The sequence below is a fragment of the Micropterus salmoides genome, unplaced genomic scaffold, assembly GCF_014851395.1.
Source record: "Micropterus salmoides isolate LMB-PRFRI ecotype aquatic unplaced genomic scaffold, ASM1485139v1 Ms_hic_scaffold_20, whole genome shotgun sequence".
NCBI classification, from domain to species: Eukaryota; Metazoa; Chordata; class Actinopteri; order Centrarchiformes; family Centrarchidae; genus Micropterus; species Micropterus salmoides.
In genome coordinates, this window is record NW_024041151.1 from 30,030,336 (window position 1) to 30,048,272 (window position 17,937).

General features: G+C 39.4%; 1 protein-coding gene across 1 annotated transcript; it reads right to left on the minus strand.

Annotated features, from left to right (window-relative positions):
• Positions 1-1,205: 1,205 nt before the first annotated feature.
• cdk9 (cyclin-dependent kinase 9 (CDC2-related kinase)) lies at positions 1,206-9,618 on the minus strand. Its single transcript, XM_038733873.1, has 8 exons — positions 9,502-9,618; positions 9,255-9,368; positions 8,637-8,718; positions 7,446-7,536; positions 6,324-6,490; positions 5,643-5,814; positions 2,225-2,373; positions 1,206-2,137 (listed from the first exon to the last, which is right to left on the minus strand). Exons 1-8 carry the CDS (start codon positions 9,540-9,542, stop codon positions 1,772-1,774), a joined length of 1,182 nt encoding a protein of 393 aa, XP_038589801.1. The 5' UTR covers positions 9,543-9,618; the 3' UTR covers positions 1,206-1,771.
• Positions 9,619-17,937: the final 8,319 nt, after the last annotated feature.

The following is a 17,937-nucleotide window of genomic DNA, read 5'->3' on the forward strand; positions in this document are numbered from 1 at the left end:
CAAATTTCACAATTAAGTTGCTGGTCCAAGTAAGTAAGGTTCTTACCTGGACCCTCAGAAGGTTCTAGATGCAACCCATTTAGTAGGTTTGAATTAGAAGACTCAGGGTTGCAGTTGGAACGTCCAGAAGGCTCAATTGTTCTGGGACAAGCACAGGAACCTAAAAATGTTTTTAGCATTTGCCATTCCAGCAAACATGGAAGAGCCATATGTAAAGGCTCTTTTGGTTACTTATGGCTAAAGCTAGAGTAATAAAGATTTCCAAGGGTTCAGTAGCAGTATACAAAATATGTGCCACTATTAAATGATACAGTAATCTGATGCTGCCACCTACTGGAGGCAATGTGTCATGCAGTCGGTCATAACTGCGGCTGGTTTGAAGTTGCTGCTGGCGTTACCAGTGAAAACTTGTTACAAGTATGTAAGTATCGTCAGAAAAATGTACTTTAAATATCAAAATATCTAACTTAACGTACTTATCATGCAGAGTGGACCATGTCAGTGATATATATGATGGATTTGTTACTACTGATGCATTAAAGTAAAAGCATTTAATGTAGTAGATGGTCAAGGTGGAGCAAATTCTATCTTCTTATTAGGTTTGTTAGTTTAATAAAAAATAATGCATCATGTTTTGTAAAATCTTAAAGCACCTGTACATCCGTACTCTACCTACACAGGTGTCTGCACTTATGATGCCTAATTCGACCTTGTCATTACTGTATGTCCACCCCCCCTTCGTTAACTTAAGGGCATATTTTGAAGACATTTTAGATCCCCATAATACTAGGTGTTTTAACATTTCAGGAAGAGCGGACAAACAACCTAAAAGAAAATGCGGTTACTTCAGCGTCTAGTCTTGAAATGTGGAAGGCATTTTGTAACAACTTCTCATCCCTAGCATCATTAAGGTTTAGTTTTAATGGTATTTTTTAGTGTCCATATGAAAGATTATCAAGATATAAAAGCATTCTTCCTCATTCTAACACATTTAACTTTTTCTAACATCACCAACTCTGAAACAAGCTTTAGTGAGTCTTGGCCCCCTTGACTTTCTAAACTGGGCAGACAAAGCCCAGGCTGCTGTCCAACTTCATGTTGTTGTTTGGTTTTAAACAAAGATTCAGGAACACCAGCTCACACAAAATGTACTTTTTCCAGTGTGTGAGTTTAACCCCTAAGAACTCTTCAGGTCACACAAAAAGTCATATTTATAGAGGGAAAAAAACATTTTATTTGAGGTATGTCGCTGCTGGACATGTGTTCAGAAATGTTTGTGGTGTCCTTCTAAAATAGTTTAAATAAAGACATTCTCGCTTTCTTATTATAAATAACCTCAAAATACTGCACAGGCTTTAGAGAGAGCTATTTTATACAAAACAATGATAAAACAAGTGTAAAACTGTCAAAAAACTAAAATACCAGACTCATTCCCAAACTTGCAATCACAATTAAAACTAATGTGAACATAGCAAAGCCGTTTATACAGAGCTGAACACTGACTCTTCATCTCTAGCTGGAGAAAAAGCACTAAGTCAGAAGATAATAACTTGGCTTGCAAAGGGCTCCGAATAACTTTGGAAATTACAGTCCTGTCCCTGGTCAAACAAACAGTGATCATATGAAACTGTAGAGAGCTCCAGGTAATGTCCGCCAATCCTCAAAACAAAAAAGGAATGCGTACCCACCTTCAACATTAGGCCGGCTGTCATTTGTTACTCAACAAAAAGTCCAACAAGGTAAACTACTTGTCCGTAAACTTCTTCAGCCACTAAAACACTCGATCAAACTCCGTCTGACTGGTGGTGGCTGGGTTTCTGTTCTGATTGGGCTGCTGCTGTGGCATGTGGCCTCTCCGTCTGGGCGGGGCCAGGTATTCAAACATGGAGGTATTGTGGGTGGAGAGCATGTTCTTCAGGTCTGACGGCATGGGGTCGGACCAGAAGAAGTCATGGTTGAGCGCGTCGTCGCTGTCTATGCGCTGTGCCGGGTCCAGGACCAGGAGTTTATCTATCAGATCCAGGGCGTACGGGTCTTTCACATAGGCTTTGAGACGATCCTTCACTTTCCTCTTTTGGCCTTTAGGCAGCTCCATTTTCTGGTAAAGCTCATACTTCTTATCCACACCAGGCCACACCTGACAGAAAGGGAAGATGTTTCAGGATTTGGTTGACATAGCAGACAAGTAATGCAACTTGACTCTAAACTCGTCATGATATCTGACCTCAGCAGTGATGGAGCCACAGAGCTGGCTGATGAGAGTGAGCTGGTGCTGCTCAGTGTTGCCTTGCATTATGGGACTTCTGGTCCACATCTCTGCCATGATGCAGCCCCCACCCCACAGGTCAATGGGGGGGCCGTAGTCTCGTTCACCTACCCCCCCAAAAAAGGATGGGATTAATAATTAAATACTGCAAGCTTTCTTCGGGTATGAAAATGAAGAGGTACCCTGTGGAGTAGCGTAATGGGGTTTTAACATGTTGGTTTTGTTTGTTCATGCAGCACACGATACAGTCCTATAATGGTTTCACACTATTCCACTGATCTCCAGGCTGTAGATGTGCCAGCAAATGCAGTGAAGGACACTAGAAGTTTGCCAACTTGCAGACACATCAGCTTTGCTAATATTATGTTTGTTAGACCTCAAGGATACACATGTGTTTGTGAAAAAGACTGAATGTAAATCAGAAACTTTATTTACAACAAGACGCCACAAGGTACTTTTAAACTATACCTTTAAACTAATCTGCAGCAGAGTTGCCAGTTTGTCCATCTCATAGAGGCTGAATGATGTTTTGCAGCAATGAGTTTATACTGTGCTCATCAAAAGGAACATTATTGGTTTTGTCCTTTTTGTAATTTGTGCAGCACTTTGTAAACTCAGCATCCGTGAGTTCTCTAGATCATTACTTGTCATGAATCTAACGTTTGATGACAACATGTGTTTCCATCCTTATTTAAACGCCAGAAATTAAAAAAACTAATTTTGAAATATCACAAAAAGGTTTTTACCCTTGGCTGAGGAGGAAAAATTGGTGTATCGATGAAAGAGAGATGCAACAAGGTGCAATGGAAACTAGAGATGCACCGAAATGAAAACTCTTGGCTGAAACCAAATATAATGAAAAAACACTGAACATGTAAATTCACATTTTTTTCCCAGTGCATAAATTAAACATTCAAAAGGTGCTTTTTCCTCAGTGTTTCCATCCGGATTTGGAGAGACTATGGTGGGGGGTCTGAGGCCCGAGAGGGTCCAGTAAAGTAAATTACATGTGTCCATTTACTTTTAATGGACACATGTAATATGTTTTATACTTTCTGTGAATATAATCCAATTAATCTTATTTCCATCCTGTATAGACACCTTATTTTGAAAACCGTACGTTGTCACATGTGTATCCTCGCGCTAAATTCATCAAGTCTGACCCAGTTTGATAAATAATGTTGTATGTGGTGCTCATACGGCGTAACATGAAGACTTCACAGCCTCTCTTCATGTAGGACTCTCAAACTGCAACACTCGTCTTTGTAAGGAGAGAAACTGACAGGAGAAAGTCGCTGACCTGCCTGTCTGCTTGCTCTGGGCCGTTTCAGTGGATTTACCATAAAGGCTTGAATACGTGTGCACTCCAAATTTAGCTTAGGTTAATCGTCTTCTCAAAATTGAGTGACAGAAACACTCAAAGCGGGTCAGACCATTTGTTATCTTTTGGATGTGCTGGGAAACAATTCAGTAGAACAGCGTCTGCAAACGGCGTCTTATTTCTTTATCCTGTTCTCGTTGTTAACTTCGATTTATTTATGTAAAACGCAAAACATTTTGATTTATGCAGCTGTCTGTCTGTCCCGCTGCGCGCAGGCTTGCGTCTCAGCTGTGACTAACTGTGGCATGAAGTACAGGTGCTGGTCATAATTAGAATATCATCAAAAAGTTGATTTATTTCAGTAATTCTATTCAAAAAGTGAAACTTGTATAATGTATACATTCATTCCACACAGACTGATATATTTCAAGTGTTCATTCCTTTTAATTTTGATGATTATAACTGACAACTAATGAAAACCCCAAAATCAGTATCTCAGAAAATTAGAATATTGTGAAAAGGTTCAATATTGAAGACACCTGGTGCCACACTCTAATCAGCTAATTAACTCAAAACACCTGCAAAGGCCTTTAGATGGTCTCTCAGTCTAGTTCTGTAGGCTACACAATCATGGGGAAGACTGCTGACTTGGCAGCTGTCCAAAAGACGACCATTGACACCTTGCACAAGGAGGGCAAGACACAAAAGGTCATTGCTAAAGAGGCTGGCTGTTCACAGAGCTCTGTGTCCAAGCACATTAATAGAGTGGTGAAGGGAAGGAAAAGATGTGGTAGAAAAAAGTGTACAAGCAATAGGGATAACCGCACCCTGGAGAGGATTGTGAAACAAAACCCATTCAAAAATGTGGGGGAGATTCACAAAGAGTGGACTGCAGCTGGAGTCAGTGCTTCAAGAACCAACACGCACAGACGTATGCAAGACATGGGTTTCAGCTGTCGCATTCCTTGTGTCAAGCCACTCTTGAACAAGACACAGCGTCAGAAGCGTCTCGCCTGGGCTAAAGACAAAAAGGACTGGACTGCTGCTGAGTGGTCCAAAGTTATGTTCTCTGATGAAAGTAAATTTTGCATTTCCTTTGGAAATCAAGGTCCCAGAGTCTGGAGGAAGAGAGGAGAGGCACAGAATCCACGTTGCTTGAAGTCCAGTGTAAAGTTTCCACAGTCAGTGATGGTTTGGGGTGCCATGTCATCTGCTGGTGTTGGTCCACTGTGTTTTCTGAGGTCCAAGGTCAACACAGCCGTCTACCAGGAAGTTTTAGAGCACTTCCTGCTGCTGACCAACTTTATGGAGATGCAGATTTCATTTTCCAACAGGACTTGGCACCTGCACACAGTGCCAAAGCTACCAGTACCTGGTTTAAGTACCATGGTATCCCTCTTCTTAATTGGCCAGCAAACTCGCCTGACCTTAACCCTATAGAAAATCTATGGGGTATTGTGAAGAGGAAGATGCGATACGGCAGAAGAGCTGAAGGCCACTATCAGAGCACTCTCGTAACACCTGAGCAGTGCCACAGACTGATGGACTCCATGCCACGCCGCATTGCTGCAGTAATTCAGGCGAAAGGAGCCCCAACTAAGTATTGAGTGCTGTACATGCTCATACTTTTCATGCTCATACTGGCCAACATTTCTAAAAATCCTTTTTTTGGATTGGTATAAGTAATATTAAAATTTTCGGAGATACTGAATTTGGGATTTTCATTAGTTGTCAGTTTTAATAATCACAATTAAATGAAATAAACATTTGAAATATCAGTCTGTGTGTAATGAATGAATATAATATGCAAGTTTCACTTTTTGAATGGAATTACTGAAATAAACCAACTTTTTGATGATATTCTAATTATGACCAGCACATGTATATATTTACATCTACAAGTCTATTTTAAAAGACAAGTTGCACACCAACGCCAGGATCATGCCCAACAAAAAGGCTTTCTTTTTGATAATCCTCGTCAACAATGCTCTTATGAATGATGTTTGCATATTTCTGCCTTTGTGCGCTGCATGGAATTTTTTGGTGGTCTCTTACCCAGCAGCAGCTCTGGAGGTCTGTACCAGAGTGTGACCACGCGGTTGGTGTAGCGGTTCCCCTGGCTGTTTTTAGCCAGGCTGAAGGCTCGAGCCAAACCAAAGTCAGCCAGCTTCAGGACACCGTCTCTGGTAATGAGCACGTTGGCTGCTTTCATGTCTCTGTGAAGGATCTGACGCAAGAGAATACAATATTATGATCAAGACCACAAGACACTGTAACAATTATGTATATACATAACAAATGAGATGGTATACTTTCAGGAAAACAAATGCATCAAATACAAGGGATCATTAGACATCACATCTTGGTGGCCTGCAGATGTGTGCTTATTCTATTCTTCAGGTATGAGCTTTAAACTAAAAAGAAGCTGTTTTTTATATATTTAGGAGGCCAACATGAGGTTAACTAGATGATACAGTCTGAGTGCAGTTGGGGTTATATTCTCCCAGATCTTCAATACAACAGTGATTGTAGTTGTAGTAAAACTGATGGTTGTCTTCTGCACTAGTGGGATCAGCTGATAAGACTTGTGGCCAGTTCAGTGTGATCTTTCCTCCTCACCAGATACGTGCCAGTTTTCTCAGCACTCTATTTAAAAAGGTATTTTACATATATATTTTGTTTTAGACCCCAGAGGCCAAAATAACCAGTGGACAGTCATCTTTATCAGCGCCTTACCTTGTTCCTGTGGATGTAGTACAATCCATTGAGCAACATCTGCATAACCTTTTTGATCTCTGCCAGAGTGAACTTCACATTGGCATTGCTCAGCAGCCCGGCCAGGTCGTGCTCACAGAAGTCAAACACCAGGTAGATGCTGCCTTTGTATCTGTTGAACTGAGTAGCTTCAGGAACAATGAGAGGGGGAAAAAGTCATGGGTCAGTTTATAACCCGGTTTAGGAGTCACCGTTTGGTGCAAATGAAAAACTAAATGGGTTAGGACGCATTTATTTTGAAAAGACAGTAGTGCAAGTATCAAAGACAGACAAAGTCATCTTACTGGGGACTGAGGTAGCAGTTTGTTTCTTTAGTTTGACAATGGCTATATTTTATGCAACATTATAAAGTAATTTTATCGTAAAATAACAGCTTCAAAGTCCTTTTGATGGTACATTGACTTGTAATAGGGAGAATCGCATCAGCTAATGTGCTATGTAACGCTGGAATCCTGGCCAGGACATTTATCACGACGGTGTAGTGGTTCACACCATCAACGCAAAAACTATATAGTGTACAATGTAAGTTATTTTAAAGAAGCTAGCGCAGTATTCTCAGTATGGATATCATGGCAGAGTCTGAGAAGAGACTGAAGACGACATCGGAGGAAGCGAGGAAGAGAAAAAGACAGAGTGGCAGAGACTGGCTTTTACTCTTTTGCATGAGCTAAAAGGATGCAGGACAGATGCACAGCTGGCCTTCTTTCTGTTGACTAGTCAGTAATAACAGCTGCTTTCTGTGTGTTGTGTTGTTGTGCTATTTTGCACAGATGTACATATGTTGTGCACATATTGCTAACATGTTTCCGGGCAGAACTGGCGGCAAGGTTCCACATTACTTTAATCTACATAGTGTAGTCTGTGTACAAGACCGTGACCAGCGTACCATGACGAATCGGCACAAATACACGAACCGTTACAGCTCTACTTCCATCAAAATAATTTTATGCAATATATGCTTTCTGCTCCTATTACACATATTTTGCTATTTACACATTGTAGAACAAATGACACAAACATACATAAAAGACAGCAAATTGATTGTCAGAGCAAATTTACAGACTGAAGACTCGTGACACCAACCTTTGGTTCTGCAGATCTCAATCAGATTGACCACATTCTCATGTTTGAGCAGCTGCAGGATCTTGATCTCTCTCAGAGCTGTGATTGGGAACTGAAACAAAGCAGCCAGAGGAAACTTCTATAATGACTGTCTAGAAACAATGATGCACCAATATGAATTATGCATTTAGTCCATATTTAAGATGTACGCAGCCAGAGCAGAATAAAGACAAGCAGCACTATGAGGATAGGACATACGCAGCAGCTTTTAATCTACAGTCACTCAAAGAAGTGAACGGCAGGAGTTTAAAACAGTTTTCACTGCAAGTCAGTCAAACTTGAGCTTTATAGTTGGTAACGTTTTATATTTTTAAGTAAGGAAAAGTAAAAGAGGCAGCAGCCACATTAAAGACATCAGAGGAGGAGGCCCAGCCAACAGTAAGTTAATGCGGTTTGGATAAACCCTAGACATCGAAAACATAACAACATAAAGAATAAAGATAAGCAAAACCTTTATTATGGTTCATGACAACTCGAGTCTTATTTTCAAAGTTATGACCATAATTCTTATCAGTTACAACTGGGCAATAAACAAGTGCAGTCAGGTTGTAAACACACCAACAATTCAAAGTTGCCATGCATAGCACTGGCCTGACCATCGGGAGCAATTAAGGGCTTGGTGTCTGTCCAAATGACACTTTGACATGTGGACAGGAGGGGCTGGGGATTGAACCCCAAACCCTGTGATTAATGAACAGAGTCACAAATTATCTGAAACTGAGTCACAGGTTATCTGAAACACTGTATTTGGAGGTCAAACTGAAAGTGAGCGCACCTGAATGTTGGTTAATCTCTCTCATTACACAGTAAAAATGCAACTACGGAACTACAACAAGTACCGTAGGTCAAAATTGAACAAGGAAGCCTGTAAACTGTGATGGTCAGTTGAAACATTTATTCTTCCAAATGCATTAACCTAGTGGTTTGTTTACAACCTGTGTCTTACTAACATTTCTCGCCCCTGTTTTTCCAGACCTCAGCAATTAATAATTAATTCAAAAATAAGAATAAACTTGTAATAAATAATAATTATTTACTATTTCCACATAACAAACACTCATGTCCACATCAACAACTACTCACGGTCGCAGTTGTGGACATTTAGCATATCAGGCCATAAAATAAACAACTAGAATCTGAATGGCCTCTTACCCCTTCTTTCTCATTTTCCATTAAAACTTTCTTCAGTGCGACCTTCTTCCCGGTCTGTCTGTGCTTTGCTTTGAACACCTCCCTGTGAGGAGAGGATTACAACACAAGAGACACAAATAATGGACTTTACTCTACACTGGCAAATCATTTCTACCTTAACATAGTACTCCCATTTCTACTTGGGTCTTAATTATACAAATATTATAAATACTTTTCTAACGTTTTATTCACTTACACGTGTGGGCAAGTGTGGTTATTTATGATGTTATATTACGGTTTATAAAGTACAGACTGCTACGTCCATTTCTTAGCTAACGTTAGGTCAATACGCAATCAACTTGGCAGCACATATTACAACAGGCTAAAGCTAGGTTGTGTGACTCTGTGTGCTGCACTTCTAAGAGTCTCCTGAACATAACAGATAAACGACTTTGGGCCACATGGAGAACAACCACAGACTGTATAGAAGAGAAAAACGAGTTATTTGTAGCTAACGTAACGTTATTCCGTACGACTAAAGTTAGCTATCCGCACAGCTAACGTTAGCAACACAAACACACAACACGCATTCACAGATAAACTCCCACCATAAACTGTTTGTGTACTAACGTTACTCACCCAAAGGTCCCTTGCCCTATTTTTGCCATTTTTTCATATTTGGAGAACTCGTCACAGAAAGGAAATTCAACTCCATCGTAGTATTTCGACATTATGGCGGCCTCTCGGTCGGACCTGAAGAGACATTTTACTTGATATTAACACATTTAGGTTAAAACATGAGCTATACAGAACATGTGCTAATGTGCTTAAATTGATGAAAATACAAATGTCTTATAAATAAAATTGCAAATAGGTTTAATCTTACTTTTCAGCCCCACCGGCGTTGCTAGTTTTGTCTCGCTGCATTCTTAGTCCGTTCTTCTTCTGATGATGATGATGATGACATCTGCGGCAGACTACACGTAGCTAAGGAGTATTTCTGCCCTCTACAGGTAATTTGTAGACTCCCCGAGTTCTTCTTTTGGCTTTATGGCGGGTTGCAACCATGATTTAGAAATGGGCCTACTGCTTCCTCCTGTACCAGAGTATGTAGCAGGAATTGCTGGACGAGTCTCCTTTACATCATAATAATACAACTTAAAAAAAACACAAACTCTATAATATAACCCTATATCCTTCAGGTATTGCAGAAAAACAGCTTTCTGTGTGTCCTTTACCACATCTGCTTTTATTCCCTTTCCTTCCTGCCTGAATCATCTCTTGGTGTAGTCATGGACTAACAACTGAATTTGAGGAGCCACATTAAGTCTGCCTACTGAAGAATATATCAAGGATTAAAGGACTTATGTTTCAGCAAGACCTGGAAAAACTTATCTATGCATTTATCTTCAGTCGACTCGACTACTGTAACAGTGTCCTTACAGGGCTCCCTAAGAAATCGATCAGACAGCTGCAGCTGATTCAGAACGCTGCTGCTTGAGTCCTCACTAAGACCAAAAAGGTGGATCACATCACTCCAGTTCTGAGGTCTTTACATTGGCTTCCTGTATGTCAAAGAACTGATTTCAAACTCCTGCTGTTAGTTTATAAAGCACTAAATGTTTTAGGGCCAAAAATACATTTCTGATCTTCTGCTTTGTTACGAACCAATCCAGACCTCTCAGGAGTCAAAACTAAACAAGGAGAAGCAGCGTTCAGTTATTATGCTCCATATATTTGGAACAAACTCCCAGATAACTGTCAGTTCTTTTAAATTAAGACTTTACCATTGCTTTTAATTAAATATTCAAGATTTTTCTTTTTACCACTGCCTTTAACTAGTAGATGGATTACTTACACTGCACTGTAACTTTTACTGTCCTGTTTTCTTTTTCTTTGTTTTTAGCTTTTTACCATTGCTTTTAATTAAATATTTACACGGTGAGAAATGAGTAGGTAATTGAGTGAAAAGATAATGAGAGTGAGATTGAACAGAGTGAAGGAAGTGGTCTTAAATCTCACGCCTGAGTGATTTGCAGGAACCTCTGTCCACCTGTAAACACTCAGGGGGGTCCAGAGTATAACTGGATCAAAGTGGCCTGCAGACAGACGTCCTGGTTTCTCTGGGTTTTTGGAGTTTCAGTTGACCCAAAGATTGCTATGGACCCGAGTACAGACTAGCTAGAGAGAGTAGATTAAGTGTACTTCTCTGTTTATTCTCTTTTCAAAATAATTGTAACTCAATTATTTGCTCAATCCATCAGCCTGTTTTTATTTTCCATTTAACTCTTTTAACCCTGATTGTACTCTGCACTGTAACTTTTATTATATTTTAAAGTGTTTTTTTTTTTTTTTTTACAATTTCCCTATGTTGCTTTTAAACTTTTTTATATTTCCCTGTTGCTTTTATGTTTAATGTAAAGCACTTTGAATTACCTTGTTGTTGAAATGTGCTATAAATAAACTTGCCTTGCCTGTTGATTTCCTACAGTGTAATATGTTCTACACTTTCTTACATTAGCATGTGTGGCCCTTTATATAGTCAGTCCCAATCCCCGAGTTGGGATGGTCATTCTTTTGACTTGGATGTGTTCATGAGCTGAAACTGTAATGTGGAAACAACGTGGACGTTTTTGTACAGCATCTGAGTGATGAGTTGTTGTATATGTGATATGTGATTCTTCACCAGCACATTCCCTAAAGCCACTAAAATATTGCTTTACTTGACATATTATCATGGTTAATGCAAACAATAATCTAATACCATTTAACAAATGTATGTGAGCAATATTTTTGCGTAATATGACGTCAGCTCTACAAGTAATGTACCAACATTTCTGCAGACTTTCCAAGTTGTTTTTCTGACTTGTCAGAATCAGAATCAGAATCAGTTTTATTGCCAGGTATGTGTACACATATGAGGAATTTGACTCCAGGATTGTACATTGCTCACGATGTGCTTACTTATACAATAATAACATAACACTATAATAAAATAATAATAAAATAAAATCAGACACAAACTACAGAATAGACAACACTAATATACACACTATGAACAAAACAATATAGACATATTGACAAATAGTGCAGTGATCAGAGTGTAAACGATGCAAGAGTAAACTATTCTCATTATGTACATGTTGAAGGTGGATATGATATACAGGTACCCCTAACCCTAACCCTAACCCATGTACACAGTGTGATGTAACATAGTGCAAAGGATGCTGGAAAAAATAAATAAGACCTATGACCTTATGACCTGAGGTAGGTGTATTGGTATAATAATGACTTTTTTCAGGACTCAGAATGGAAGGTCCATAGAACACAGAAAAAACAAGACAAAAAACAACAGCTACAACAAAACAATAAATATACAGTACATTAAAAAAATTAATAAAATAAGTCTATATCTTTCACTTGTAATATACAAACAGGAGCACCAATGTCTCAACAGTCTAGATGTATACCTGACTGAGCTAAAATCATTGTGGGTTAAAGCTTGTATAATTCTATTTTCAGAGACAGACATTCTACAAATGTATCTAAAAATAAGATTTCTTATTAAGGAAGAGCATGTAGGCACCCCAACATTAACAAACATATGACTGGCACTACACCATTTTGGTTGTTTTAAGAGCAGTCTCATGGCATTATTATACGCTACATTCAGCCTCTGCATGTTCTTTTTGCTGTAAGACTGCCACAAGTGGGCAGTATATAGTGGTGTACAGAATGCTTTGAACAAGGCTACTTTAACATAAGCAGAACACATGCCAAATTTACGTGCAAGCACATTAGCCTGAGCATATATCTTGCGACACTGTCTATTGATGTCCTAATCATCTGATAAATCATTTACAATATGATGGCCAACATATTTAATCTCATCACACACTTTAAGGGCAGTACCAGATAAAAGAAATCAGGGAATACTAATTTCCTGTCTTCTTTACTTCTAACAATCATGATATTGCTCTTACTTGCATTATATTTGATATCAAAATCTGCACCGTACTGAGAGCAAACCTTCAACAGTTGTTGTAACCCAGCGCTATATGGGCAAATGATTACCAAGTCATCTGCATACATAAGGTGATTCGTGAGAGTATTGCCTATCATACGTCCTGTATTACATTTATTTAATTGTTGTGACAAGTCATCCATATACACGTTAAAAAGGAAAGGTGACAAAATACCACCCTGCCGAACACCATTACCAACAGTAAATGGTTATGATACAGAGCCCCCGCATTTCACCTGCATTGACTGGTGTGAATACCAGAAGACTAGGATTCTTATAATTACTTTGGGAATTTCTCTATGTTGCAACTTAAGAAACTATTTTTCATGGTTTACCCAATCAAATGCCTTAGAGGCATCTATAAAACACATAAACGCTGTGGAATTCTGGCTATTATAGTCATCTAAAATTTCCTTTAAGGCAAATATACACATATCTGTACTGTGTTGACGTTTAAAACCAAATTGGTTATCAGTCGTAAAAATATACTGTTCCAACCAGTTAAGAAGAATTCTCTCCAACGCTTTTGATACAATACTAGCTAGGGCTAAAGGTCTATAATTGTCCATGCTGTTTATTTTGCCAGTTTTGTCTTTAATGACGTGCACTAATAAAGCTGGTAAGATAGATTCAGGCAGAATCCCATGAACTAGAAATCAGTCATACAAATAGCAAACAGGGGAACAAGTTTCTTGCTTGCATATTTTAGATGTTCAGCGGTTATTTGATCGGTCCCACACACTCTATTATCATCTAATCCCAATACTGCAGATTTGACCTCTTCTGAATTAATAACCACATTTTCATCATTATCAATTTTTTCCACCTCAAAAGTATTTCTCCCAATACAGTTAAACAGCTCATGATAATGTTGCATCTGGCAAATTACATCTGAGCCACTGACACCCTCAATATCTGAGGACATTTTAGTACCATGGCTCTAACCTCTTTCCAAAAGTCATTATAACTTCTGTTATGCATCTTACATGCCAAAGAGTCAGACCTCATCGAGTACTCATTCTTTTTTATATATCTTAGTGCATATTTAAAATTTGCATTTGCCCTTCTCTTCAAATAAAGGGCCCTGTCTATCTCTACCTGACACTATCCAGTCTTTCAGTGCACACCGAGCTTTGGCATGAAGTTCTGCTACATGCTCGTTCCAACCAGGCTTGATGGTATATGCCATTCGCTGAGGTTTATAAAAATGCCTACTGGCAATATTAATTGTATCAACAATTGAGTCATATAGAACACATAAATCATTACTATGTTGTGGATTCTTACAATTAATATCACAACATCTTATGGTGTCTTTGGGCAGTGCAATGTTTCCCAGCAACCCCTCAGTCCTAACATAATACATCTGGAAATCTTCCACGGTTAATTTAGTCTAGTCTAGTCTTCCTGTGTTAATGCTATTAGCCTCCGTTAACACTGGTAAGTTTTTAACATTTAAAGACAGAGAAAACGGTATATGATCTATAATGGCAAACTCAAAATTAATCGTCATAGCATCCACGGAAGCGTGAGCATCAGTTGTACATACACAATGAGCTAACCATGAGGTGGTATGCCATGCCTCACTGATTTAAGTATAACTGTTTTAACTGTATTAAACCAGTGTCAGAGCTTAATCACTTAGCATTAAGTGATTAGCAAACAGAGAGTTTGCATCAGAAATATCAGCATTCATGTCTCCTACAGCAACAATACAGGTTGAGGCATTATCCTGAACACTCATACAGAGCGTATATATTCAAGATAATAAACTTTGTATCATGACAATTAAACTCGTATACAGTATATACAATATGACATAGTATGAACAGCTCTGAAATAGAGAATGGTGAATAAATAAATAATAAGTGGAAACCAGTAAACAGGTGGCAGAGTTACTGGGTTATTGCACAGGAATTGTTCCTGACACTGTGAGTCAGAAATCAGCTGTTCATCAGAGTGATGACTTGTGGGAAGAAACTGTTCCTGAGTCAGTTGGTTTTGGCGTACAGTGCTCTGTAGCGCCTACCAGAGGGGAGGAGCTGGAACAGGTTGTGTCCAGGGTGAGATGGATCTGCAGTGATGTTTCCTGCCCAGGTTGTTCTGACCGCACCAGAGAGCCAGCTGATCAACCTTCCATCTGTAGGCCGACTCGTCACCGTCCCGGATGAGGCAGAGGACCGTTGTGTCGTCAGCCAACTTCAGGAGTTTGACAGATGGGTCTCCTGAGGTGCAGTCGTTGGTGTAGAGGGAGAAGAGCAGTGGGGAGAGCACACACCCCTGGGGGGCGCCAGTGCTGATAGTCTGGGTGCTGGATGGGATGTTTCCCAGCCTCACCTGCTGACTCCTGTCAGTCAGGAAGTCTGTGATCCACTGACAGGTGGAGGCTGGCAGAGTGAGCTGGGTGAGTTTGGTGCTGAGGATGTCCGGGATGATGGTGTTGAACGCCGAGCTAAAGTCCACGAACAGGATCCTTGCATATGTCCCTGGAGAGTCGAGGTGTTTCAGGATGTGATGCAGACCCAAGTTGACAGCATCATCCACTGACCTGTTAGCCCTGTAGGCAAACTGCAGGGGGTCCAGCAGGGGGCCTGTAATGTCCTTCAGGTGGGCCAACACCAGTCTTTCAAAGGACTTCATGACTACAGATGTCAGGGCGACGGGCCTGTAGTCATTTAGTCCAGAGATGGAGGGTTTTTTGGGGGCCGGGATGACTGTGGAGCGTTTGAAGCAGGAGGGAACTTCACACAGCTTCAGTGATTTGTTGAAGATCTGAGTGAAGATGGGGGTGTCCCTGGTGGGACACTTAATAACCTATGCTCTCTGTATTTTGGAAGTTCATGACTGAGGTTTGCTTTGTTAAAGTCCCCAAGAACTATGAGCAGGGAGTCTGGATGTTTTTTCTCCACGTTAGTTATCTGGTCGGCCAGGTGTAGTAACGCCTCACTAACACAGGCCTGAGGTGGAATATAAACAGCGAGTAAAACGAGGAAAACTCCCGCGGTGAATAAAACTGTTAATAGTTTATAAATATATATAATATAACACTGTTGCCAGTAAGTTACTGTAATTCAGATTTACAGTACTGTAACTGTTTTTCACTTTTACAGTAACAAATATGTTACTGTAATTATGTAATTCAGAATACAGTACTGTTGCTGTAAAAAAAAACTACAGTTACACTACTGTAATCCCAGTATTTCTTTTAGATTATTTATATTATTTATTTATTCATTCATTCATGCATGCATTATTTTTTAAACCTACACAAGTACTAATGACACAGTAATTATAAAATTTCAAATTCTTTATTTAAACATTTGTCATACTTAATGCACTTTACAAGAAATGTCAGAAATTCATTTAAAATAACATAAAAGAAATTAAATTACATGAATAAACCTTACCTCAGTTAAAAGTGCATTCAATGTTACTGTCAAAATACAATGAAGAAAGTACTGTGCAGAACAAAGTATCTGGACGGCATACAGAACTGTATATTTACCAACAACAGAAGAACACAAAGAAAATACACATCTGCTGACTGGAATGCTTTTTTACAAATAATCATTAACCGCATTAAAATAGGAAATAACAGTAACAATAGATCTACTTTCTCCCACCCCTATTGGCTACTGGGGTTCTTGCCTGCGTGTTGCTGGGATAGGTGTGGCACAGTCGTGGCATCCCACTCTCACTAACAACTACATTCTTTAACAGGCTTATGCGCACACACATGTACCCACACACATACAGACACATTCACCCACACGCACACAGACACAATCACTCTCACACATAGACACAAACAAATTTAGGTTGTCCCTGGTAGAATTATTCCTGATGCTTTTCTTTCAGTTACTTATTTAAATTAATTATTATTCCAGTTCTCGTGGCTGTGCTGTGTTGCTTATTTAGTGTGTGTGACTGTTTCTTGTTTTCATTTTTCTCTTAGTTGTCTTACTATGTCAGCTGTTTATTGCTGCTGTTCGGCTGGTTGTCTTTTACTATTATTATTATTTTTATTTTTATTGTTTGTGTTTGTTGCAATTGGTGTTTCCCACAGCTTTTCCCTGTTGTCCCCACCCTCCATCCCCCTTTCCCCCTTCTCTTACAGGTGTTGTCCTTTCTCTGTGCTGTCTGTTTGTGCCCCCCCATCCCCGTGTCTTCCCCCCTGTCCGGCCCGGTGACAAATCAATACATAATTAAATAAATAATAAAACAGACAAAGGAGTATTTTAATACTCTCTTGTTAAAGTAAAATCTGTCTGGCACAATATGGTATCCAGGTCATTATACTCTATACCAGGCTGCTGGGCAGGACAGGTTTAAAAAAAAAAAAAAAAAAAAAACATATTCACATGTAGCATAAAACCCATGTTAGTAATTCATTAAACATAATGAAAATATTAATGTATTAATTGTTATCCAGTGAAATTAATGAACACTTTTGCAGGGAACTGTATGCATGCTACATTCTCATTAGGGGCTAAGCCCCCCTAAAGGTCTGATCCTAAAATTGCTCCTGAAACAATGCCATTTATCTTTAGAATCCAGGATTTTCAAATGAATTACAATCCATTTAGTAGGTACCAAACAACAGAAAAGTAAGTTACATGGTTATTAGAAATTAAACAATAACTTCCATCCATCCATCTTCAACCGCTTATCCTGCGGACAGGGTCACGGGGGGCTGAAGCCTATCCCAGCTGGCATCAGGCAAAAGGCGGGATACACCCTGGACAGGTCACCAGTCTGTCGCAGGGCCACACATAGATGAACAATCACCCACGCTCACACCTAAGGACAATTTAGGGTCACCAATTAACCTAGTCCGCATGTCTTTGGATGGTGCACCCGGAGAGAACCCACGCAGACACGGGGAGAACATGCAAACTCCACACAGAAAGACCCTCGACCTTCTTGCTGTGAGGCGACCATGCTAACCACTGCACCACTGTGCCGCCCTGTAAACAATAACTTATTAAATGATCATTTATTTTGTGATTTGGTGAAAACTACGACAGGAAAAAATATTTGTTGATAATAAAATGACTTATTTACAGAATTAGGTTGACACAAACTTGATTTCCTAAAGAGATAACATTCCCTATCATGTTCAAGGAATTTAGTTTGTAATTAATTAGAAAGTATTGATATTATAAGCAACAGATGCACCAAGAGACATTTTAGAAAATGAATCTACAATACTAACACAAACACCACATGGAACATCTTTTTGGAACTCTCATTTTAAGTTAACTGGTGCAAGGAACTATTTGTTCCTTTTAGATTCTA